Genomic DNA, 25,632 nt, shown 5'->3' on the forward strand with positions numbered 1-25,632 from the left:
ACTAGCGAAGTCGGCAATACTTCGCAGTTATTAAATATCTATGGAAATTGCTTATACATCCTAAACTCCATTTTACGTCTCTCTGCTACCATCTCCCACCCAATTCTTTGTCCAACTCCTCCTCCTTCTCCCCTCTCCCGTGCGTCATGTCTTTCCCTTCTCTCAGTCAATTTCCTGCTCTCTCCTCTCCATGTCCATTTCCTTGCATCCCCCCCCCCCCCCCCCCCGTGTCATATCTCTAACCTTGAATTTGTGTATTATAAACGAAACGAAACCTTGATTGGGAACTGAAGTCCCTTCAAATGAATGGCTAAATCGGTTGGGCTCATTGGCGAATGGATTATGAGAGAGACCCTTCCTGCGGCTGGATCTGTGAGGATAGTAGCTGCACTGTCAGTATTTCGCATAGCTTTAGCTATCGAATGGGTAGGATTACAAAGTTTCACACGATTCAGATTCCGTAGCACTATTCTAATCGTACACCGATAAGCTATATCTGTACGTAGAACTTTCCTATTTTATATAAAATCGACAGCGAGGAAGAAAGGAAAAAAAGGAACAGCACTTTCTTGTCTATATAATTTTTGTTTGGAAGAATATATATGGGAGAAACATTTTGTCTCATACATTATATACATTCGCATGCGAATGTGGACAAGCATTACCTGTGGAGCGCGGTCGCTTTACAATTTGGCTATCCGAGCACGATTTCCGATAAGACTGAAACTTCCATATGCCGTGAACCATGTGTCTACATCCAGTAGTCGTAAACTGTGTGATCAAAAGTATCCGGACACCTGGCTGAAAATGACTTAGAAATTCGTGGCGCCCTCCATCGGTAATATGGTGTTGGCTCATCTTTAGCCTTGATGACAGCTTCCACTCCCGCAGGCACACGTTCAATTAGGTGCTGGTAGCTTTATTGGGGATTGGCAGCCCGTTTTTCACAGATTGCTGCACTGAAGAGAGGTATCGTTGTTGGTCGGTAAGGCCTGGCACGAAGTCGGCGTTCCTAAACATCCCAAAGGTGTTCTATGGGATTCACATCTGGACTCTGTGCAGGCCAGTCCATTACAGGGATGTTATTGTGTGACCATTCTGCCACAGGCCGTGCATTATGAACAGGTGCTCGATCGTGTTGAAAGATGCAATCGCCATCCCCGAATTGCTCTTCAACAGTGGGAAGTAAGAAGGTCCTTAAAACATCAATGTACGCCTGTTCTGTGATACTGCCACACAAAACAACATGGGGTGCAAGCCGCCTCCGTGAAAAACACGACCACACCATAACACCACCGCCTCCGAATTTTACTGTTGGCACTACACACGCTGGCAGATGACGTTCACCGGGCATTCGCCATACCCACACCCTGCCACCGGATCGCTATATTGTGTACCGTGATTTGTCACTCCACACAACGTTTTTCCACTGTTCAATCGTCCAATATTTAAGCTTCTTACACCAAGCGAGGCGTCGTTTGCCACTAACCGGCGTGATGTGTGGCTTATGTGGAGCCGCTCGACCATGAAATCCAAGTTTTCTCACCTCCCGCCTAACAGTCATAGTACTTGCAGTGGATCCTGATGCAGTTTGGAACTCCTGCGTGATAGTCTGGATAGGCGTCTGCCTATTACACATTACGAACCTCTTCAACTGTCGGCGGTCTCTGTTAGTCAGTAGACGAGGTCAGCCTGTACGCTTTTGTGCTGGACGTGTCCCTTCACGTTTCGACTTCACTGTCACATGGGAAACAGTGGACCTAGGGATGTTTAGGAGTATGGAAATCTCGCGTACAGACGTATGACACAAGTGACACCCAATCACCTGACCACGTTGGAAGTCCGTGAGTTCCGCGGAGCGCCCCATTCTGCTCTCTCACGATGTCTAATGACTACTTAGATCGCTGATGTGGAGTACCTGGCAGTAGGTACAATGCACCTAATATGAGAACTATGTTTTTGGTGGTGTCCAGATACTTTTGATCGCATAATGTACATCCATTATGTATATTTCCGTATAGGGAAACGTTTTACTTGAAAGTCGCTTGCCAGGTGTCGGCGCATAAATACGATATTGTAGTGCCTCTGTTATTCAGAAATACGACGCAAAGTTTCTTCGGAGATGAATACAACGTATTTATGAATAACACAGGCACTGCAATATCGGTTTTGTGTAATGGTTTACATGCCACGCTATGGTAAGTCAAACTTACTGCGAGAAAGGATACGAAACTATACATATTCACAGCAGTGCACAGCATTTGCTTTCCCGCACTCGCTTCTAACAGAAATACTATACATTGTCATTTTAAAAATGTATAGCCTATGTCCGTTGGAATGTTAGTAGCATATCGTGCAAAATTCTGAAGTAAATCGGCGAAGAACTTTTCGAGACTTTTGCAAACAACGTTTCCCCTTTCTGTATTGAATATACATTACTATATTATACTCATAAATATAAAATATATACATGTCCGCCCGAATGTTCATTAGAGAATCGTGTAAAAATTTGAAGTAAATTGTCAAGTGCTTTACAAGATTTTGGTAACAATGTCTCCCCTTCCTATATTAAACATATATTTATACATTATCCACATTATAAAAATACACTGTCTGTCTCTATATTAAAATTTGAAGTAAATCTGTCAAGAATTTTTCAAGATTTTTGCTAACAACGTCTAATCTTTCCTATGTCTGCACGGTAGGTTAATAGAGTATTGTATAAAAATTTGAAGTACTGTCATCAAGTAGAACAAATTACTTTATTTCCTTCTATTATCACAAAACGTTAGGCCCTTAAACTACCGCTTTCGTTCCGCAATGACCATCTTCAGATCTGTCACTGTTGACCGAAACCGGTATTCTAAAGACCTAAAATTTTGTGATCATAGGGGGAAATACAGAAATTTATTCTACACTTCATGGATCACTGTTCGATTCACGACTATATGTCAGCTTGTCAAAGTGATGAAGTAGGTTTTGAGATTTTCCGTAACAATATTAGACAACGGCCTGTCGTTATATAGTTATGCAGTAGATGAAGACTAATATTTTGTGAAAGTAACTAATGTGTAAACAGGTGTGTGTGTGTGTGTGTGTGTGTGTGTGTGTGTGTGTGTGTGTGTGTGTGTGTGGGTGGGTGGGTGTCAATATCTCCAAATTAGTTATGAAAGTAATGAAGCTTATACATTATGGATGATCTGGAACCTATGACTGTGTGTTAGATACAGGTACGTAGAGCTGCAACTAGTCACTTTTCTGATACAACTCGTCATACAACCATCACTCATGGCGGTGCATTAAAGCCTGTTTATTTTCCCCCTCACAGAGCCAGAATCTATCATATAATATAAAGAAACCTGTAATTTCCCCGTTACCCATCTGAAGAGCAGCCTGATAAAAAGTCCAAAAATCAACGAATTTTTCAAAAAACGACTGGTTGCATTTCTGGGTGGCTAAAGTTATGGGACACCAAGATACGTATTTACACGTAGCGGTAGTGTCGCTTACACAAGGTATAAGAGGACAGTGCATTGGCAGAGCTGTCGTTTGTACCCAGGTGATTCACGCGGCGTAGGGCTGTCACTACTAACAGATAAGCAACACTCCGTGAAACAACTGCGGAAATCGAGTGTGGGACATACGACGAATGTATCCGTTAGGAAAAGTGCGGCGAAATGTGGCGTTAATGGGCTATGGCAGCAGACGAACGATGCGAGTGCCCTTGCTAACTGCATGACATCACCTGTACTGCCTCTTGTGGGATCATGACGACTGGAAAACCGCGACTTGGTCACAGAGTCGCGATTTCAATTGTTAAGAGCTAGTGGTAGGGTTCGAGTGTGGTGCAGACCCCACGAAGCCATGGAATCAATTTTTCAACAAGATACTGTGCATGTTGGTGTTGACTCCGTAATGGTGTGGGCTGTGTTTACATGTAATGGACTGGGTCCCCTGGTACAACTGAGCCGATCATTGACTGGAAATGGTTATGTTCAGCTACTTGGAGACCATTTGCACCCTTTCATGGACTTCATATTGTGGATGACAATACTCCATGTCGCCGGGCCACATCTGTCCGCGATTGGTTTGGAGAACATTCTCGGCAGTTAGAGCGAATGATTTGGCCACCTAGATCGCCCGACATGAATCCCATGAAACATCTATGGGACATAATCAAGGGGTCAGTTCGCCCACAAAATCCTGCACCGGCAACGCTTTTGCAATTATGGACGGCTATAGAGGCAGACGTGCTCCAGCCGGCCGAGGTGGCCGAACGTTTCTAGGCGCTACAGTCTGGAACCACGCGACCGCTACGTCGCAGGTTCGAATCCTGCCTCGGGCATGGATGTGTGTGATGTCCTTAGGTTAGTTAGGTTTAAGTAGTTCTAAGTTCTAGGGGACTGATGACCTCAGAAGTTAAGTCCCATAGTGCTCAGAGCCATTTGAACCATTTTTTACACTTGCTCCATATTTCTGCAAGGGACTTCCAACGGCGTGTTGAATCCGTGCTGCATCGAGTCGCTGCACTACCCCGAGCAGAAGGAAGCCCGACTCGATATTTGGAGGTGTTCAAATGGTTCAAATGGCTCTGAGCACTATGGGACTTAACTTCTGAGGTCATCAGTCCCCTAGAAATTAGAACTACTTAAACCTAACTAACCTAAGGACATCACACACATCCATGCCCAAGGCAGGATTCGAACCTGCGACCGTAGCAGCAGCGCGGTTCCGGACTGAAGCGCCTAGAACCGCTCGGCCACAGCGGCCGGCCCCATTTCATTAGTCTATAACGCTGTGATAACAACAAATTCCCCTTCGATGTTAGATTTATATGACAAAACTACTAGTACAACGCCTGTGTGAAGTCTCTCGCAGATAAAATTGCAGCACATGTAAATATACAGAAGGTAACTACATTTATCTGTCTTGCTAAATATAACACTTACGGCTGCAGAGGAGGAGCTACCAACCTGTGAACGCAATTTTTTATTTGAGAATAATGCATCTTTCATCACAGAAGATTCGACAGGTAATTAAAACCCTGTCCGGGGCCAGAACCCCTGCTCGAACAGCTGCTCTCACGGTCATGACTCCTCCAATACGACTATTTTCACGGACAGCACAAATTGTACGTCTTTAAACAAAAAAGGACTACTTTTCGCTGAAAGGGAGCTGAAGAGGCACCCAATACTGGACGTGTAGATGCGATGATTACTTACCACACACAGCGTTAGGTGGGCTGTGAAGAGCACCACCGCAGCAAAGACTGCTCGGACGCAAACCGCCATCTTCAGTGGTAGTGCGAACTGTCACCTTACTGTGGGCGGTCGAGATCTTTACACGAACAGAAGCCTTCCCGTAATGCTGCGCTGAGCTGCATCGGAGGCTTTTATACAAATGCTGCAAGAGATAAGGATAAGGAAAAACCATCAATGCAAAATAGTAATTGAAAACGTCACACCTATCTGCTACCAACAGCGGATGGTGTGATAGCGCAGTCTCACAGCACCAGCCTCGAATCTCGATAGAGGTCTCCAGTACTTTGCAGTATCTTTGGGACTACGCTTATCTACTGATGAGCAGATATCATTTATCTTTGGAGTGAAGTGAGGATCTTCCCAGAGAGGTACCGGCACTGAATCGTTTGGCTGGGAAGGTGTGCCTACTGACTAATATTCACTGTGTGAAATGTTGACTGGTGTATTTGGAAGTAGCCTATGTCATTTCTGTTTGAAGATATACGACTAGTACGAGTATATGTAAAGTAATTTGTGTGGCTACATCACAGATTCAAATATTAGTTGTATTAGTTTACTCAATTAAATATTTTTCAGCAATTCAGTTGTTGTTAGATTCCGTTGTATGCTTTATTTTCACCAGATAAAGGAAACGCAACCTTTACAATCCATAAAGATTCAGCAAGGGACAGCATACTATCTCAAAGAAAATTCTTCAGTCCATGGAGATAGCCCTTTAGGTGCAAAACATGGAAAAGTCTATATTTGCACACGCTGATGTCGTTTATTAATAACAGAAACTAATTTCTCCCTCATTCTGATGCCAAATGGCTTCAATGAAATTTGAATGATTCGTTGGGAATTAGGAGAAATTAACTAAGTTGGACGAGCACTATGAGCAGAGTTCTACGCATAGAGTCAATGACATAAAACGCCAGTTTCTTTTTACTGTAGGTTAAAGAGCAAAAACAAATGTAAAAAAAAAAAATCAGAAATGAACAGTCGCGAGATGCAGGACAGCTTTAAAGTAGGGGTTCGTATCAGATATAGGGGAATATCTCTCTATAAATCTGGTGGCGGCCAAATCAGGTTGTGGAGTTCATTTTTGAGATGTTTGAGCTACTGTTATCATTTGAGTGTCCTACAGACATGATTTGATTCATCTTGAAAACTTCCCCGACTAGACTAATATATTACAACAATGTTTAAATAAAGAAATGTTATAAACATTCAGTCACATTCAAATAATTCGCAATAGATATAAGTAAAGTTTTGTCCATAAATAAATAAGCTAGCATTCTTTCACTAGTGCCCTCTTGATGAATAACAATATTATCATTAATACCGTTCAAACAATATTTAGGCCTGCTTGTTAGAAGCGTCTTTTGCCACTTTTACGAAGTGTGGTGTCAGCTAACACATGCAATTGACCATTTCTTAAATTCCCATGATTTTATGTTATTAGTTGTGGTTAATTATTAAACAAAGTTACTACCAAAATAGTAAACTGTTCATTAAGTAAATACACAAGTATGGCGACATATGAGGTATTTACGCAGTATTCATTTTCCGTGTACTTGTAGAGGATATGATGTTCTGACAAACATTTGCATAATGAAAAGATTTAAAAACACAATAAATTAAGAAGTAAAATATACAGATACCTAGCTTTCAGCGATGATAGCTATAGAGAAGTGCTCTCATCTGAGATATCGTATGTCGAAGTTGTATGAAGCACTTAAAAGTTGTTAATTCAGAGGTTCATTGTGAAAGTGTTAGTCATTGTGAAATATTAACTTCATTAGTTTTGAAGATATTGAAACTATTGTTGTCGCTGGATGTAATTCATTTTTCTGAGGCAGCAAATGTATTCAGATTTGCATTAACAGTAGACTGAGTGGACTGTGAGTTATTGTCAGATCTAAAAAAGAGCTGTAACTTAGCCATATTGAAGGTTATGTGACACTCCGACGTGTTTGGTGCATCTCCTGCAAAAAAAAGACATTCGAGTATCAGCCGTCCAAATTCCCAGATTTCGGATTTACCTATTTTAGGTGACGCTGCTTGTCTTTTGGGCCCAGACTTCCCCATAGCGGTCACCTAGCAGGGCCTGTCGCTGTGGGTTCAGAGCCCTGCGCTCGGAAGCGTAGAGCCGTGCAATAATTTCATCTTACATTGTACTATTTCCAGCTGGCTAAATCTTTGGCGTCCATACGTGTAACGTTAAATGTGTGACATAATCATAATTAGTTCTCCGTTACAGAGCAAGATAGTTCCACTTTCTCTGCGTCTTGCTCCTTTTCCAGCGGATAGGGCGCGTGACATCGTTGCCACCCATGCAGCATCGGTACTGGTCGTACAAGTCCTTGCTTCGAGATCCCGGGTCAAGGAAAGAACAGCGGGCGTCTGGATAAGCAGTGCATCCAGCCAAGTGAAAATGAGCGTACGGCATTGTGGGCCGGGAGTCCCCCAGTCGGGTATCTTGTAGTTAAGTCGAAGTAGATACTCCGTGCGAATTGGTATGGGTGGAGGTTATACTTAACAGCCGAACTAAGATAATAATTGGCTCCTTATACCGACCCCCAGACTCCGATGATATAGTTGCTGAACAGTTCAGAGAAAATTTGAGTCTCGTAACAAATAAATACCCCACTCATACGGTTATAGTTGGTGGGGACTTCAACCTTCCCTCGATACGTTGGCAAAAATAACTTCAACCTTCCCTCGATACGTTGGCAAAAATACTTGTTCAAAACCGGTGGTAGGCAGAAAACATCTTCCGATATTGTCCTAAATGCTTTCTCCGAAAATTATTTCGAGCAGTTAGTCCACGAACCCACGCGAATTGTAAATGGTTGCGAAAACACACTTGACCTCTTAGCCACAAACAATCCAGAGCTAATAGAGAGCATCATGACTGATACAGGGATAAGTGATCACAAGGTCGTTGTAGCTAGGCTCAATACCGTTTCTTCCAAATCCACCAGAAACAAACGCAAAATAATTTTATTTAAAAAAAGCGGATAAAGTGTCACTAGAAGCCTTCCTAAGAGACAATCTCCATTCCTTCCGAACTGAATATGCAAATGTAGACGAGATATGGCTCAAATTCAAAGATACAGAAGCAACAGCAATTGAGAGATTCATACCTCATAAACTTGTAAAAGATGGAACTGATCCCCCATGGTACAGAAAACAGGTCCGAGCGCTGTTGCAGAGGCAACGGAAAAAGCATGCGACGTTCAGAAGAACTCGAAATCCCGAAGGTTGGCTAAAATTTACAGACGTGCGAAATTTGGCACGGACTTCAATGCGGGATGCCTTTAATAGGTTCCACAACGAAACATTGTCTCGAAATTTGGTAGAAAATCCGAAGAAATTCTGGTCGTATGGCTCAAAATGGTTCAAATGGCTCTGAGCACTATGCGACTTAACTTCTGAGGTCATCAGTCGCCTAGAACTTAGAACTAATTAAACCGAACTAACCTAAGGACATCACACACATCCATGCCCGAGGCAGGATTCGAACCTGCGACCGTAGCGCTGGTCGTATGTAAAGTACACAAGCGGCAAGACGCAGTCAATTCCTTCGCTGCACAGTGCCGACGGTACTGTTACCGACGACTGTGCCGCTAAAGCGGAGTTATTGAACGCAGTTTTCCGAAATTCCTTCACCAGGGAAGACGAATGGAATATTCCAGAATTTGAAACACGAACAGCTGCTAGCACGAGTTTCTTAGAAGTAGATACCTTAGGGGTTGCGAAGCAACTCAAATCGCTTGATACGGGAAAGTCTTCAGGTCCAGATTGTATACCGATTAGGTTCCTTTCAGATTACGCTGATACAATAGCTCCCTACTTAGCAATCATATACAACTGCTCGCTCACCGATACATCTGTACCTACAGATTGGAAAACTGTGCAGGTCGCACCAGTGTTTAAGAAGGGTAGTAGGAGTAATCCATCGAACTACAGACCTATATCATTGACGTCGTTTTGCAGTAGGGTTTTGGAGCATATACTGTATTCAAACATTATGAATCACCTCGAAGGGAACGATCTATTGATACGTAATCAGCACGGTTTCAGAAAACATCGTTCTTGTGCAACGCAGTTAGCTCTTTATTCGCACGAAGTAATGGCCGCTATCGACAGGGGATCTCAAGTTGATTTCGTATTTCTAGATTTCCTGAAAGCTTTTGACACCGTTCCTCACAAGCCACTTCAAATCAAGCTGCGGGCCTATGGGGTATCGTCTCAGTTGCGCGACTGGATTCGTGATTTCCTGTCAGGAAGGTCGCAGTTCGTAGTAATAGACGGCATATCATCGAGTAAAACTGAAGTGATATCAGGTGTTCCCCAGGGAAGGGTACTGGGACCTCTGCTGTTCCTGATCCATATAAATGACCTGGGTGACAATCTGAGCAGTTCTCTTAGGTTGTTCGCAGATGATGCTGTAATTTACCGTCTAGTAATGTGATCCGAAGACCAGTATCAGTTGCAAAGCGATTTAGAAAAGATTGCTGTATGTTGTGGCAGGTGGCAGTTGACGCCAAATAACGAAAAGTGTGAGGTGATCCACATGAGTTCCAAAAGAAATCCGTTGGAATTCGATTACTCGATAAATAGTACAATTCTCAAGGCTGTCAATTCAATTAAGTACCTGGGTGTTAAAATTACGAACAACTTCGGTTGGAAAGACCACATAGAAAATATTGTGGGGAAGGCGAGCCAAAGGTTGCGTTTCATTGGCAGGACACTTAGAAGATGCAACAAATCCACTAGAGAGACAGCTTACACTACACTCGTTCGTCCTCTGTTAGAACATTCCTGCGCGGTGTGGGATCCTTACCAGGTGGGATTGACGGAGGACATCGAGAGGGTGCAAAAAAGGGTAGCTCGTTTTGTATTATCACGTAATAGGGGAGAGAGTGTGGCAGATATGATACGCGATTTGGGATGGAAGTCATTAAAGCAAAGACGTTTTTCGTCGCGGCGAGATCTATTTACGAAATTTCAGTCACCAACTTTCTCTTCCTAATGCGAAAATATTTTGTTGAGCCCAACCTACATAGGTAGGAATGATCATCAAAATAAAATAAGAGAAGTCATAGCTCGAACAGAAAGGTTTAGGTGTTCGTTTTTCCCGCGCGCTGTTCGGGAGTGGAATGGTAGAGAGATAGTATGACTGTGGTTCGATGAACCCTCTTCCAAGCACTTAGATGTAGATGTAGAGGTAGAGGTGCAAATATGTAAACCCATTTGTTTTTGCTGTATAAAAGAAATGTTTACTTCTCTTTCAGCTTCAAATATTAGCCAAAGCTAATTCATAATGTTTAGCAATGAATGTAATATAGTGAAACACAAAGACTAAATATGTTAAAAATTAATAAAAAAACCGTTTCTGCTTGTACAACAACACATTAATTTTTCAGGAAGTGCGGGTAATGTGGAAACGCCTTAAAATTGTGGGAAACTGACTACATCAATCGAAAAGTATCAAAAAGCTTATAAACTGTTGTTGTTGTTGTGGTCTTCAGTCCTGAGACTGGTTTGATGCAGCTCTCCATGCTACTCTATCCTGTGCAAGCTTCTTCATCTCCCGGTACCTACTGCAGACTACATCCTTCTGAATCTGCTTAGTGTATTCATCTCTTGGTCTCCCTCTACGATTTTTACCCTCCATGCTGCCCTCCAATACTAAATTGGTGATCCCTCTATGTCTCAGAACATGTCCTACCAACCGATCCCTTCTTCTAGTCAAGTTGTGCCACAAGCTCCTCTTCTCCCCAGTTATATTCAATACCTCCTCATTAGTTATGTGATCTACCCATCTAATCTTCAGCATTCTTCTGTAGCACCACATTTCGAAAGCTTCTATTCTCTTGTCGTCTAAACTATTTATCGTCCACGTTTCACTTCCATGCACTCCATACAAATACTTTCAGAAACGACTTCCTGACATTTAAATCTATACTCGATGTTAACAAATTTCTGTTCTTCAGAAACGCTTTCCTTGCCATTGCCGGTCTACATTTTATATCCTCTCTACTTCGACCGTCATCAGTTGTTTTGCTCCCCAAATAGCAAAACTCCTTTACTACTTTAAATGTCTCATTTCCTAATCTAATTCCCTCAGCATCACCCGACTTAATTCGACTACATACCATTATCCTCGTTTGGCTTTTGTTGATGTTCATCCTATACCCTCCTTTCAAGACACTGTTCCTTCCGTTCAACTGCTCTTCAAGTCCTTTGCTGTCTCTGACAGGATTACAATGTCATCGGCGAACCTCAAAGTTTTTATTTCTCCTCCATGGATTTTAATACCTACTCCGAATTTTTCTTTTGTTTCCTTTATTGCTTGCTCAATATACAGATTGAATAACATCGGGGATAGGCTACAACCCTGTCTCACTCCCTTCCCAACCACTCCTTCCCTTTCATACCCATCGGCTCTTGTAACTGCCATCTGCTTTCTGTACAAATTGTAAATAGCCTTTCGCTCCCTGTGTTTTACTCCTGCTACCTTCAGAATATGAAAGACAGTATTCCAGTCAACATTGTCAAAAGCTTTCTCTAAGTCTACAAATGCTAGAAACGTAGGTTTGCCTTTCCTTAATCTTTCTTCTAACAAGAGAACCTCCCCATCGCACCCCCCTCAGATTTAGTTATAAATTGGCACAGGGATAGGCCTTCAAAAACTGAACACAGATCAATCGAGAAAACAGGAAGAAGTTGTGTGGAACTAAGAAAAAAATGAGCAAAATATACAAACTGAGTAGTCCATGCGTGAGGTAGGCAATATCAAGGAAAATGTGAGCTTGCGAGTGCCGTGGTCCCGTGGTTAGCGTGAGTAGCTGTGGAACGAGAGGTCATTAGTTCAAGTCTTCTCTCGAGTGAAAAGTTTAATTTTTTATTTTCAGACAATTATCAAAGTTCAGGCACTCACACATAATCAATTTCGCTCTCCAAAATTCCAGGACATGTTCAGATTTGCTTGCACATATGCAGGATTTGACGGTCTACTCACGGAAACATTTGAAAACGTAAAAAACATTTGTTTTGACAGAGCACAGGGAAAACTGTGCGACTGCGAAACTGTTGCATTCATTTGTTGCAGTTTATGTGACAAACTCTTATGTTTTCATCACTTTTTTGGGAGTGATTGTCACATCCACAAGAAAACCTAAATCGGGCAAGGTAGAAGAATATTTTTACCCATTCGCCAGGTGTGCAAGTTAGGTGGGTCGACAACATATTCGTCATGTGACGCACATGCCATCACCAGTGTCGTATAGAATATATCAAACTTGTTTTTCTGTGGAGGAGTCGGTTGACCTATGACCTTGCGATCAAATGTTTTCGGTTCCTATTGGAGAGGCACGTCCTTTCGTCTACTAATCGCACGGTTTTGCGGTGCGGTCGCAAAACACAGACACTAAACTTATTACAGTGAACAGAGACGTTAATGAATGAACGGACAGATCGTAACTTTGCGAAAGTAGAGAAAGTAAAGTTTTCATCGAGGGAAGACTCGAACCAAAGACCTCTTGTTCCGCAGCTGTTCACTCTAACCACGAGACCACGGCGCTCTTCAGCTCACGTTCTCCTTCATGTTGCTTATCTTGCACATGGACTACTCAGTTTGTTTATTTTGCTTATTTTTTCATAGTTCCACACAACTTCTTCCTGTTTTCTCGACTGATCTGTGTTCAGTTTTTCAAGGCCTATCCACTGTGTTAATTTATAGCTAAATCTGAGGGCGGGTGCGATGGGGAAGTTCCCTTGTAAGATAAGTCGTAGGGTCAGTATTGCCTCACGTGTTCCAACATTTCTACGGAATCCAAACTGATCTTCCCCGAGGTTGGCTTCTATTAGTTTTTCCATTCGTCTGTAAAGAATTCGCGTTAGTATTATGCAGCTGTGACTTATTAAACTGATAGTTCGGTAATTTTCACATCTGTCAACACCTGATTTCTTTGGGATTGGAATTAATATATTCTTCTTGAAGTCTAAGGGTATTTCGCCTGTCTCATACATCTTGCTCACCATGTGGTAGTTTTGTCAGGACTGGCTCTCCCAAGGCTGTCAGTAGTTCTAATGGAATGTTGTGTACTTCGGTGTCCTTGTTTCGACTCAGGTCTTTCAGTGCTCTGTCAAACTCTTCACGCAGTATCGTATCTCCCATTTCATCTTCATCGACATTCTCTTCCATTTCCATAATATTGTCCTCAAGTACATCGCCCTTGTATAGAACCTCTATATACTCCTTCCATCTTTCTGCTTTCCCTTCTTTGCTTAGAACTGGGTTTCCATCAAAGCTCTTGATATTCATGCAGGTGGTTCTCCTTTCTCCAAAGGTCTCTTTAATTTTCCTGTAGGCAATATCTGTCTTACCCCTAGTGAGATAAGCCTCTACATCCTTACAGTTGTCCTCTAGCCATCCCTGCTCAGCAATTTTGCACTTCCCGTCGATATCATTTTTGAGACGTTTGTATTCCTTTTTGCCTGCTTCATTTACTGCATTTTTATATTTTCTCCTTTCATCAATTAAATTCAATATTTCTTCTGTTACCCAAGGACTTCTAGTAGCCCTCGTCTATTTACCTATTTGATCCTCTGCTACCTTCACTATTTCAGTTTATTCAGGTCCCATCTCCTTAAATTCCCACCTTTTTGCAGTTTCTTCAGTTTTAATCTACAGTTCATAACCAATAGATTGTGGCCAGAGCCCACATCTGCCCCTGGAAATGTCTTACAATTTAAAACCTGGTTCCTAAATCTCTGTCTTACCATTATATAATCTGTCTGATACATTTTAGTATCTCCAAGGTTCTTCCATGTATACAACCTTCTTTCATGATTATTAAACCAAGTGTTAGCTATGATTAAGTTATGTTCTGCGCAAAATTCTACCAGGCGATTTCCTCTTTCATTTCTTAGCCCAAATCCATATTCACCTACTATGTTTCCTTCTCTCCATTTTCCTACTCTTGAATTCCAGTCATCCATGACTATTAAATTTTCGTCTCCCTTCACTACCTGAATAATTTCTTTTATCTCATCATAAATTTCATCAATTTCTTCGTCATCTGCAGAGCTAGTTAGCAGATAAACTTGTACTACTGTAGTAGGCGTGGGCTTCGTATCTATCTTGGCCACAATAATGCGTTCACTACTTACCCGCCTCCCATTTTGTTATTCATTATTAAACCTACTCCTGCATTACCCCTATTTGATTTTATGTTTATAACCCTGTAGTCACCCGACCAGAAGCCTTGCTCCTCCTTCCACCGAACTTCACTAATTCCCACTATATCTAACTTTAACCTATCCATTTACCTTTTTAAATTTTCTAACCTACCTGCCCGATTAGGGGATCTGACATTCCACGCTCCGATCCGTAGAAGGCCATTTTTGTTTCTCCTGATAACAACGTCCTCTTGAGTAGTCCCCGCCCGGTGATCCGAAGGGGGGACTATTTTACCTACGAAATATCTTACCCAAGAGGACGCCATCATCATTTAATCATACAGTAAAGCTGCATGCCCTCGGGAAAAATTATGGCTGTAGTTACCCCTTGCTTTCAGCCGTTCGCAGTACCAGAACAGCAAGGCCATTTTGGTTAGTGTTACAAGGCTAGATCAGTCAATCATCCAGACTGTTGCCCCTGCAACTACTGAAAAGGCTGCTGCCCCTCTTCAGGAACCACAGGTTTGTCTGGCCTCTCAACAGATACCCCTCCGTTGTGGTTGCACCTACGGTACGGCTATCTGTTTCGTTGAGGCACGCAAGCCTCCTCACCAACGGCAAGTTCCATGGTTCATGGGGATGGTTAGAAACTATTTTATTTTATATTAAATTTATATTACACAAAAATATTTTTAAACGCAACTGTAATTGAAAAATGCTTCATAAGCGAAGTTCACTTGCATATGTAAATATCTCCTTCGTTTCCGGCACACACTACACACTTAATCCACAATTCTCCCCAAACGTCTTTGGAAAATGCGCCTCCACAAAAAATACAAATGGCATCTTCTTTAGTAAGTTTTTCTTCCCCAACTGTAACATCCAAATCTGACTCGCCTGAAGAGACAGTTGGCGCATTGTGCTCCTCATCTGCATCCTCAGATAACTTAAGCCGTTTTTTGCACGTTTTTTCTTTCTTTTGCAGATGCCCTAGGAAGCTTCTGTTTACCCTTCAGTAAGGAGTCTTCAAGGCGTGTTTCATAAGGCGAAGATGTCAAAACAGCTCTGTTGGAAACCGTCCTCTTTAGAGGAGTGATTGGCATGATATCTTGTGGAGACACACACGTGTTTGAGGAGGTATTTGACAACGATGTTGACCTTCTGCTTTCTCTTTGGCCATCTTCACTTGGGCTGCCAGTTGTCACAGGGCTGAATGCGTTCTGAGTGTCTTCTTGTCTGAGGTCATTACTTCCACCTGGAGATGCTGGATTCTCATAAGTTCCTCTTAGGCTTCTGGCCTCATCTAAAGCCGACGTGGAAGCTATAAAGTCGATTTCTGCAAAAACAGTCCTGTCAAATGGGAAAATTCCAGTCTCCAAAAATCCTTTTGCAGCAATAGAGGCAGTCTGGCACTTTAGGTAGGCTTTCCCAAACAACTCAGACATGTCATATGGTCCTAAAGGCCGGCTGCTGTGCCGCAACCATTGGCGAACATACTCAGCGTAATACACTCCTGGAAATGGAAAAAAGAACACATTGACACCGGTGTGTCAGACCCACCATACTTGCTCCGGACACTGCGAGAGGGCTGTACAAGCAATGATCACACGCACGGCACAGCGGACACACCAGGAACCGCGGTGTTGGCCGTCGAATGGCGCTAGCTGCGCAGCATTTGTGCACCGCCGCCGTCAGTGTCAGCCAGTTTGCCGTGGCATACGGAGCTCCATCGCAGTCTTTAACACTGGTAGCATGCCGCGACAGCGTGGACGTGAACCGTATGTGCAGTTAACGGACTTTGAGCGAGGGCGTATAGTGGGCATGCGGGAGGCCGGGTGGACGTACCGCCGAATTGCTCAACACGTGGGGCGTGAGGTCTCCACAGTACATCGATGTTGTCGCCAGTGGTCGGCGGAAGGTGCACGTGCCCGTCGACCTGGGACCGGACCGCAGCGACGCACGGATGAACGCCAAGACCGTAGGATCCTACGCAGTGCCGTAGGGGACCGCACCGCCACTTCCCAGCAAATTAGGGACACTGTTGCTCCTGGGGTATCGGCGAGGACCATTCGCAACCGTCTCCATGAAGCTGGGCTACGGTCCCGCACACCGTTAGGCCGTCTTCCGCTCACGCCCCAACATCGTGCAGCCCGCCTCCAGTGGTGTCGCAACAGGCGTGAATGGAGGGACGAATGGAGACGTGTCATCTTCAGCGATGAGAGTCGCTTCTGCCTTGGTGCCAATGATGGTCGTATGCGTGTTTGGCGCCGTGCAGGTGAGCGCCACAATCAGGACTGCATACGACCGAGGCACACAGGGCCAACACCCGGCATCATCGTGTGGGGAGCGATCTCCTACACTGGCCGTACACCACTGGTGATCGTCGAGGGGACACTGAATAGTGCACGGTACATCCAAACCGTCATCGAACCCATCGTTCTACCATTCCTAGACCGGCAAGGGAACTTGCTGTTCCAACAGGACAATGCACGTCCGGATGTATCCCGTGCCATCCAACGTGCTCTAGAAGGTGTAAGTCAACTACCCTGGCCAGCAAGATCTCCGGATCTGTCCCCCATTGAGCATGTTTGGGACTGGATGAAGCGTCGTCTCGCGCGGTCTGCACGTCCAGCACGAACGCTGGTCCAACTGAGGCGCCAGGTGGAAATGGCATGGCAAGCCGTTCCACAGGACTACATCCAGCATCTCTACGATCGTCTCCATGGGAGAATAGCAGTCTGCATTGCTGCGAAAGGTGGATATACACTGTACTAGTGCCGACATTGTGCATGCTCTGTTGCCTGTGTCTATGTGCCTGTGGTTCTGTCAGTGTGATCATGTGATGTATCTGACCCCAGGAATGTGTCAATAAAGTTTACCCTTCCTGGGACAATGAATTCACGGTGTTCTTATTTCAATTTCCAGGAGTGTAGCTTTTTAGAGTGTCCATCAAGGTCTTATCAAGTGGCTGAGTTTTATGAGAGGTGTGAGGCGGGATGCTCACGATTGTAACATGGTTCTCCCTTGCACGTTCTATAACTTGAGGGTTCTGGCATGACTGTTAAGCCCATCAAGAATTAACAACACAGGGGATTCTTTTGAGGGATGTGCCTTAGAAATGAAGTGGTCAAACCACTCGGAGAAGAGCTCAGTTTGAATCCAGCCTGAAGGACGGCATTTACCAATTGTTCCACGTGGTGCTCCTTTCAGTAGAGTATCAGTCCAGTTCTTCCTGGAGATCATCATTGGTGGTTTGAAAGTACCTCCAGGAATCATACAGCATATGTCACCAGGGATCTTCGCTCTGCTGATGTGAGGGCACCACTTGACGTTTACGTTTCAGTCCAGTTACATGTGGTATTCTGCTCTGGAAGACAGAGAGCCCAGTCTCGTCCACATTGTACGCAGTATCAGCACTATAGGAGTGTTTACTGTACTCAGCTTCCAAAATGTCAATAAACGTGTCTCCAGCTTCTTTGTTGAACACGTTTGCTCTCGAGAATGAGATCCCCATAGGTTTGTGGATTGTGAGTTTATTTCTGTGTCGTCTAAGAAAAATGTCAAACCAAGCTCTACCTGCAGCATTTGAAGTATAAGGATGATTAATATTATTTTTTTTCCGCTAGCAGATATGCCATTCTCTTGACATCTAATCTGGTAAGGCCATAGAAGCGATTATCCATTTCAATGAGCTACTGTTTCTCAATAGCATCAGGTAGTACAGGCTTACGTCCAAGTCTCAAAGAAACACATTCTTCAGGTGACATATCTCTGTGGACAAATCTTTCAAGTGTCGTCTGAGGTACGCTGAAAGCTTTTACTGCTCTTCTTAACCCAACTGCTTTTCCCTTAAGGCTATTATAGCCTTAATCGTGTTTTCAGCATCCCACTTCTTCACAATAGCTCTTGGTTTTCGAACAGTTAGCTTTCGTGGCAACTAGAAACAGACGCAAAACGTATTAGAAGTAATGTATTTGATGTTGGTATTGTGGAAACGTTTCCACAATGCCATCGTATGTGTGCTTCCACATTACCTACACAATGCCCATTTTAAATTTCGGTAGATTACATTAAGTAAGTACCCATTTAAGGTAGACGAAGGACTGCTATAACCTTCTATGTACCTCCCTTTATAAGCTGCCAGACGTAAAGAAAGATAACTACAAGGTATGTAGATAAATATAATACCACAACTTACCTCGAAAAAGGTTTAGAAAACGTGCGATCGTAACTTTCATCACTGTCACGGCGTCTGTTGCTCAACTGACTGCTAACCTCTACCGTGACAAATAGGAACTAGTGCAACAATTTCTGGTTGCCCCACTACAGTGCAGCACTCTACAGGCCAGATACTAGACGTTTCCACATTGCCCACACGCTTCCACATTTACACCCCTACCTCTACTTACTGCATTCGACGCCACATTGGGCGACTTGCGCGCCGGAGATGGGGAAGAAATGATGATGAGGACGACACAACACCCAGTTCCTGAGCGGAGAAAATCTCCTGCCCTAGCCGGGAATCGAACCAGGGCCCCTTGGCGTGGCATTCCGCCGCGCTGACCACTCAGCTAACGGGGGCGGACATCCAGCCAAGTGTTGATGCATTTTCTAAAAAGAGAAAATGAAACAGGTCTACTGGGAGTTTATTTCTGGAATTTGTAGGTACTTTGGATGTGTCAAACGCGAAGCCATAATACTGAATTGCCTATTATTCGCGCTCCGGCTTAGATCAAGCTGTGTCGCTGGGAGATGTGCTTGCTTTGTCATCGCTGCTTCGCAGCGAGGAGCGCGGGAGTTTTATCGTTAGAGGGGTAGAGAGACGCCGAGAAGGTACCTTGTGGTAATGTAGACATTATAGTGCGTTTAAAATCAGCTGTGACTTTTGACGTTTGGCTCACCGGAGGTGACATGACGCCGTTGTCCAGGTAACACCAATGGCGTGCCGGCTTTCCCCACCACGCCGCCAGCAGTTCGGTTGGTAAAGCACCCCTATTACCACGTGGTGTCGCACATTAGAGGCACCTACGTTCATTAGCTCACGGTGTGAAATATTTCCTTGTGTTGAAGTGTTCTACAGTCGTCAGGTATTCGTTTTGGCGCTGCGTTAATAATAACAGAGCAGCATGTCTGAACACGAGATTCGCAATATAAGTGGGCGTCCAAGAACACGTTCACCGGCTGTGAAGGTAATGTTCCGTTGCAAAATATTTCTCCGAATTCGATAATAATAATGGACAACGCTCAATATCACTCGGCAGTGACGGATAAAGCTCCAACAATGCAGCTTAGGAAAGCGGTTATTTTTCTCTGATTACAAAGAAATGTTCGGTTGGGTAAAGTTGAACCTAGCTTGTGTAAGGCGAAGTTAATGGAACTTGTACTACAAGTAGTACTGTACAAGATAAATACTCCACTCTATCAGGTCGTCGAAATGGCTAACGCTAAAGAGCATAGTTTAAACAGGTTTCCTCCGCATCATTCTCATTTAAATCCGACTTCGAACATATGGCGTACGTGAAAAGTAATATGGCAAAAAACAAGAAGAAATTTACGCTCAGTGAGGTTGAAATGCTGACAAAAGAAGTCATTGCAAATGTAAAATCCGATGACTGGTCTCAAGTTGTCGGCCACACCAAGAATGTAGTTGGGGGGGGGGGGGGGGGACACGGATTAATGAAGGACTGTGTAGAGTTTTGAGCAATACGGTACTTTTCTTGCTGCTGTAGTAACATCTGCTCCTTTTGCCTAAACAGAGCAGAGTTTACAGGTATACATGTCGCTAACATTCAAATGCAGTTGAAATTGTTGCAGAATCCTAAAACAGCGTATTATTAAACTAATAACTGAGGGCGAGACTTGCCAATAGTTACGAGAAATCCCATTCTCAGTATAAAAATAGATGTGCAGCTTCTTCACTTATATTGTTGCAAAACCCACAACAATTCTCGTTTCAGTCTATTGACGGTCCTTAAAAATTACATTATTTCTTAGTTGCTTGAATATCGCGGTAGATATGGAAGTTTAACATATTAATCATATGGCAAAATACCCTTCTCTTGGCGTGCTTTCATTTGCCTAAATCTTGTTTCGATATCTCAGACCGTTTATGACTTTTTTACTGGCGAGTGCGTTCGTGACGGAGCCCTCGACATCTGCGTTTAAGTAAAATGATTTGTGTTTTGGATATTGTGAAACAGAGGAGAAAGACTGGATTAGTTATTTAGAACGAAATGAGATGTAATTACATTAGAGAAGCATGTGGAGAAGAATGAAGGTAATATTTTTTATTTACTTGCGCTACAAAGATTAGGAAAGCATATGAAGAGAATGAAGGTAATACTTTTTTTAGTTGCATTGCAGTCGCGCAGAGTCTGGAAACATATCAGGAAACTTCAGATTTTTCATCAACGCACAGGGACCTCTTTGTTTAATTAAAGTGATTAATAGTAAAGTTCAGGTTTTAATCAAATCACATTTTTTAGACGGATTATAAAAGGTGATAAATTCATGTTGTATTCTCGCAGGCATATATATTTTGGTTTCTCTCGCAGTTGGAAATGCACCAAGTCACCCAAAGCTAAACAACAGTAAAGTTAAAACCACCCAACCAAGCCTGTAAGAGTTCAAAATCAAACGAAAATAAATATTTCAAGGAAACTTTCGGTAAGAAATAAAGAAATGAGGGCCGGCCGAAGTGGTCGAGTGGTTCTAGGCACTACAGTCTGGAGCCGCGCGACCGCTAGAGTCGCAGGCTCGAATCCTGCCTCGGGCATGGATGTGTGTGATGTCCTTAGGTTAGTTAGGTTTAAGTAGTTCTAAGTTCTAGGGGACTGATGACCTGAGTTCAGTCCCATAGTGCTCAGAGTCATTTGAACCATTTGAAAAGAAATGAGGAGAAAGAAATTTTACAATGCGATTATTCACCCATAACCATCCTCCTCCCTGCCTTTCTCATGCTTTCTCTACACTTCTAGGGGTCCAAGAGGGTGAAGCTCAGCTATGTGCTTGAATTGAAGACAATGAACGCGCATCTATGTGTCCAGTATATTTCACTTTATTGGGCAATCAAACAGCTGACATAGTCACTGGAAAGCTCTACACTACAGATAATGCTAAGTCACGAATTGAGATGATTGAGTACTGGGAAGACCCTCTCATTCATGTCGATACTGCCAAGTCTTCCGTGGCCACTTATCATTCGAGATCTCATTCTCAGCTATCATCTGACACTACTTCCCACGAGATGATCACGTGCCCTCGCGTAACGCAACATTATCAGACAATTGTGCTGACAATTTTTACCATATTGTGTAATATGCGACATACCACCTCTTTGTATAGTTAACTGTGGAGAACATTAGGTCCGCCGTCAGCGACATGTATAGACTGTATACAACCTCTGGAGCCAGTTCACAATTTCCTGCCTTATCAGGTCAGTCTTAGGGTTTTAGGACAAATGATGACCTGGTCCCTTACGTTCACCTCATAAGACCTATACTTTAACTTTAAGAAGTTCAAAATACACACATCAAAAAAAGTTTTGCGTCACCTCGGTTCCGAGAGTTCCGGAAACTGTACAGAAAATTAGAATAGAGATCAACATAAACATCATTTCCGCCCTTTTTATTGCTCATGAAAACCACACGTTGCATGTTGTACCACCAGACAGCGAGACCTTCAGAGGTAATGGTCCAGGCTGCTGTACACACCGGTACCTCTAATACCCAGTAGCACGTCCTTCTGCATTCATGCATGCCTGTATTTGTCGTGGCATACTATCCACAAATTCATCAAGGAACTGTTGGTCCAGATTGTCCCACTTCTCAACGGCGACTCGGCGTAGATCCCTCAGAGAGGTTGGTGGGTCAATTCGTCCGTAAACAGTCCTTTTCAATCTATCCCAGGCACGACCGATAGGGTTCATGTCTGGAGAACAAGCTGGCCACTCTAGTCGAGCGATGTCGTTGTCCTGAAGGAAGTAATTCACAAGATGTGCACGATGGGGGCGCTAATTGTCGTCCATGAGGACGAATGCCTCGCCAATATGCTGCCGATATGATTGCGCTATTCGTCGGAGGATGGCATTCATGTATCGTACAGCCGTTATGGCTCCTTCCATGACCACCAGCGGCGTATGCCGGCCCCGCATACTGCCATCCCAAAAATCAGAGAACGTCCACCTTGCTGCATTCGCTGGACTGTGTGTATAAGGCATTCAACCTGGCCGGGTTGCCTCCAAATACATCTCCGACGATTGTCTGGTTGAAGGCACATGCGACACTCATCGGTGAAGAGAACGTGATGACAGTCCTGAGCGATTCATTCGCCATGTTGTTGGGCCTCTCTGTACCCCGCTGCTTGGTGTCAAGGTTGCAGAGATGGACCTCGCCATGGACGTCGGGAGTGAGTTTGCGCATCATGCAGTCTATTGCGCACAGTTTGAGTCTTAACACGACGTTCCTGTGGCTTATTCATCATGGTGGCGTTGCTGTCAGGGTTCCTCCGAGCCATAATCCGTAGGTAGCGGTCATCCACTACAGTAGTAGCGCTTGGAGGGCCTGAGCGGGGCATGTCATAGACAGTTCCTGTCTCTCTGTATCTCCTCCATGTCCGAACAACATCGCTTTGGTTCACTCTGAGACGCCTGGACAATTCCCTTGTTGAGAGCCCTCCGCGGTAATGACTGTCAAGGCACCGTTGAACTACAGCCAACACGAGCCGTGTACCTCCTTCCTGGTGGAAAGACTGGAACTGATCGGCTGTCGGACGCCCTCCGTCCAGTAGGCGCTGCTCGTGCATGGTTGTTTATATCTTTGGACGGGTTTACGACATTTTTGAACAGTCAAAGGGACTGTGAAAGTGATACTGATTCCAGAGTCAACTTCCATCTTCAGGAGTTCTGGGAACCGGAGTGATGCAAAACTTTTTTCGATATGTATTGTAAGTAGGCTGTTTAGCTTTTTATATTGGTAATGCCACGTAGCGCTCTATATGAAAATCACTGGCTGTGCTGTGTGCAGTCGGTGGCTAGTTTGCATTGTTGTCTGCTATTGTATTGTTGGGCAGCTGGATGTTAACAGCGCATAGCGTTGGGCAGTTGGAGGTGAGCCGCCAGCAGTGGTGGATGTGGGGAGAGAGATGGCGGAGTTTTGTAATTTGAAATTGAACTGCTATATATGTTATGATTATTAAGGTAAATACAGTGTTTGTTCTCTATTAAAATCTTTCATTTGCTAACTATCCATATCAGTAGTTAGTGCCTTCTGTAGTTTGAATCTTTTATTTAGCTGGCAATAGTGGCGCTCGCTGTATGCAGTAGTTCGAGTAATGAAGATTTTTGTGAGGTAAGTGATTTCTGAAAGGTATAGTTTAATGTTACTCAGGGCCATTCTTTTGCAGGGATCTTTGATAGTCAGATTGCGTTGCGCTAAAAATATTGTGTGTCAGTTTAAGCACAGTCGTGTATAAATTGTTCTAAGGGGACGTTTCATATGTCGACCCTTAGCCTAGGATACCTCAGTGGAATCTTCTGATTTTTTTCTTGTAGTTTGTGTATTTAGTGTAGCTTTTGTTTATTGCTAGCGCGTAATTATAGAGAGAATTTCCTTGGTAGTTGTGGTTTTTCATTGTTGCACAGTAAAACAGTTGTGGCATGCATGTAGATTTGCACCAAGTATTTCGCAGCTGCGCTTGCAATTAACTAGATTTATTTTCAGTTCTATGTTAATGTGTTCTCTTATTTTTGCTCTTCAAATTGTGTTTTTCTGTGTTATCGTGTGAAATATTGTCACAATAATGGCGTGTGAAAAACGTAACACTAGGCTCCAAAGTAAACTGAGAAATAATAGTGAAGACGAGCGTAGCTTATCAGCACCACTGTGTAGTGAATTAACAGACATTCCAAGTAGTAATTTGGTAATTGTGCATAGGGAAATGGAGCGGGCGGCAAGCAATGGCGTAGGCAGTGAAACAATTAGTGAACATGGAAGCATTATCGATCGATCGGTCGGCAACAGCTCGCCTCAGGATTCCGAAATGATAGGACACAATTTTGCAAATACTGTAGATTCAGGTTTTGCGTCCTCACCGTTTTCTCAAATAAGTCAAGACACATTTTCTGCTTGTCAAAATGTGAATGTTGCTGGTGCAAATGCACTGCCGAAAAGCATAGAGGAACAGATTCCAGACACTAATGCATTGTTATTACAATTAATGCAACAAATGGGACAAAATCTTCAAAAGTTAGACACAATGGAACAGAATCTTCAAAAGTTAGACACAATGGAACAGAATCTTCAAAAGTTAGACACAATGGAACAAAATCAGAGACAAACACAGCAACAGTTAGACACAATAGAACAAAATCTTCGGAAGCTAGACACCACACTTGAACAAACACGTGAAGATTTAACTACTGAGTTACATAACATTGAATCGAAATGTCAAAAAGTCTGTAATGACTTAAAAACACAAATTTGTGAGCATATTCAGCCTATTTTTTCGCGGCATGAAAATGCATTACAGAATCACGAAGCAGCCATAAAAGAGCTGCAAACCATGGTTCATGAAAATCATGAGACCTTGTGGGCTAAAATTGTCTCAGTTGCATCTACCGATTTGGTTACGCAACTGGCAAAAACTCAGGAAAACTTAAAGAACACAGTAGATTCGATTTCAACACAAATGGACACTCTGAAACTTGGTTCAGAAAAACACACTGAGGAAATGTGTTCACTATCGGAGAAAGTAGCTGAACTTTCGGATCAGGTCACTAACTTATCTACAAAGGTAGATGATGATCTGAATGACACAAGACCTGTAGCCTTCACTGACACAGAAGAGTATGAACAAATTAGAAAATTCAAACAAAATCAAAATCAAATCAACACACAGTACAAAAGAGAAATCCGGGAAGTACAAGATCAGCTGACACAGGTAATACAAGAATTACGTATTTCAGAGGACACTCGCGCCCCAATACGGACATAGAAATACGGAAAAGCCACAAAATAATAACACAGGGCATTTCGGTAATTATGAAAGGAATAGGCAAGGTGGACCGAATTTTGAGATGGAACCGCCGGCACGACGTAACAATGACCGATATGCTACTCGCCGACACGATGACTTTGACTATAAGCTGTTCATTACTACACGTAAATTCAAAACATTTAAGAATTCTGCCAATGACATT

General features: G+C 43.3%; 1 protein-coding gene across 1 annotated transcript in view; it reads right to left on the minus strand.

Annotated features, from left to right (window-relative positions):
- The window catches only part of LOC126094774 (venom carboxylesterase-6-like), a 92,585-nt gene extending 87,231 nt beyond the window's left edge, over positions 1 to 5,354 (minus strand). The window contains exon 1 of the mRNA XM_049909327.1: positions 5,223 to 5,354. Within this exon, the coding sequence (XP_049765284.1) occupies positions 5,223 to 5,291 (69 nt within the window). The 5' untranslated portion in view covers positions 5,292 to 5,354. The remainder of the gene's footprint in view (positions 1 to 5,222) is intronic.
- Positions 5,355 to 25,632: the final 20,278 nt, after the last annotated feature.

This window comes from Schistocerca cancellata, chromosome 8, assembly GCF_023864275.1.
Source record: "Schistocerca cancellata isolate TAMUIC-IGC-003103 chromosome 8, iqSchCanc2.1, whole genome shotgun sequence".
Lineage (NCBI taxonomy): Eukaryota > Metazoa > Arthropoda > Insecta > Orthoptera > Acrididae > Schistocerca > Schistocerca cancellata.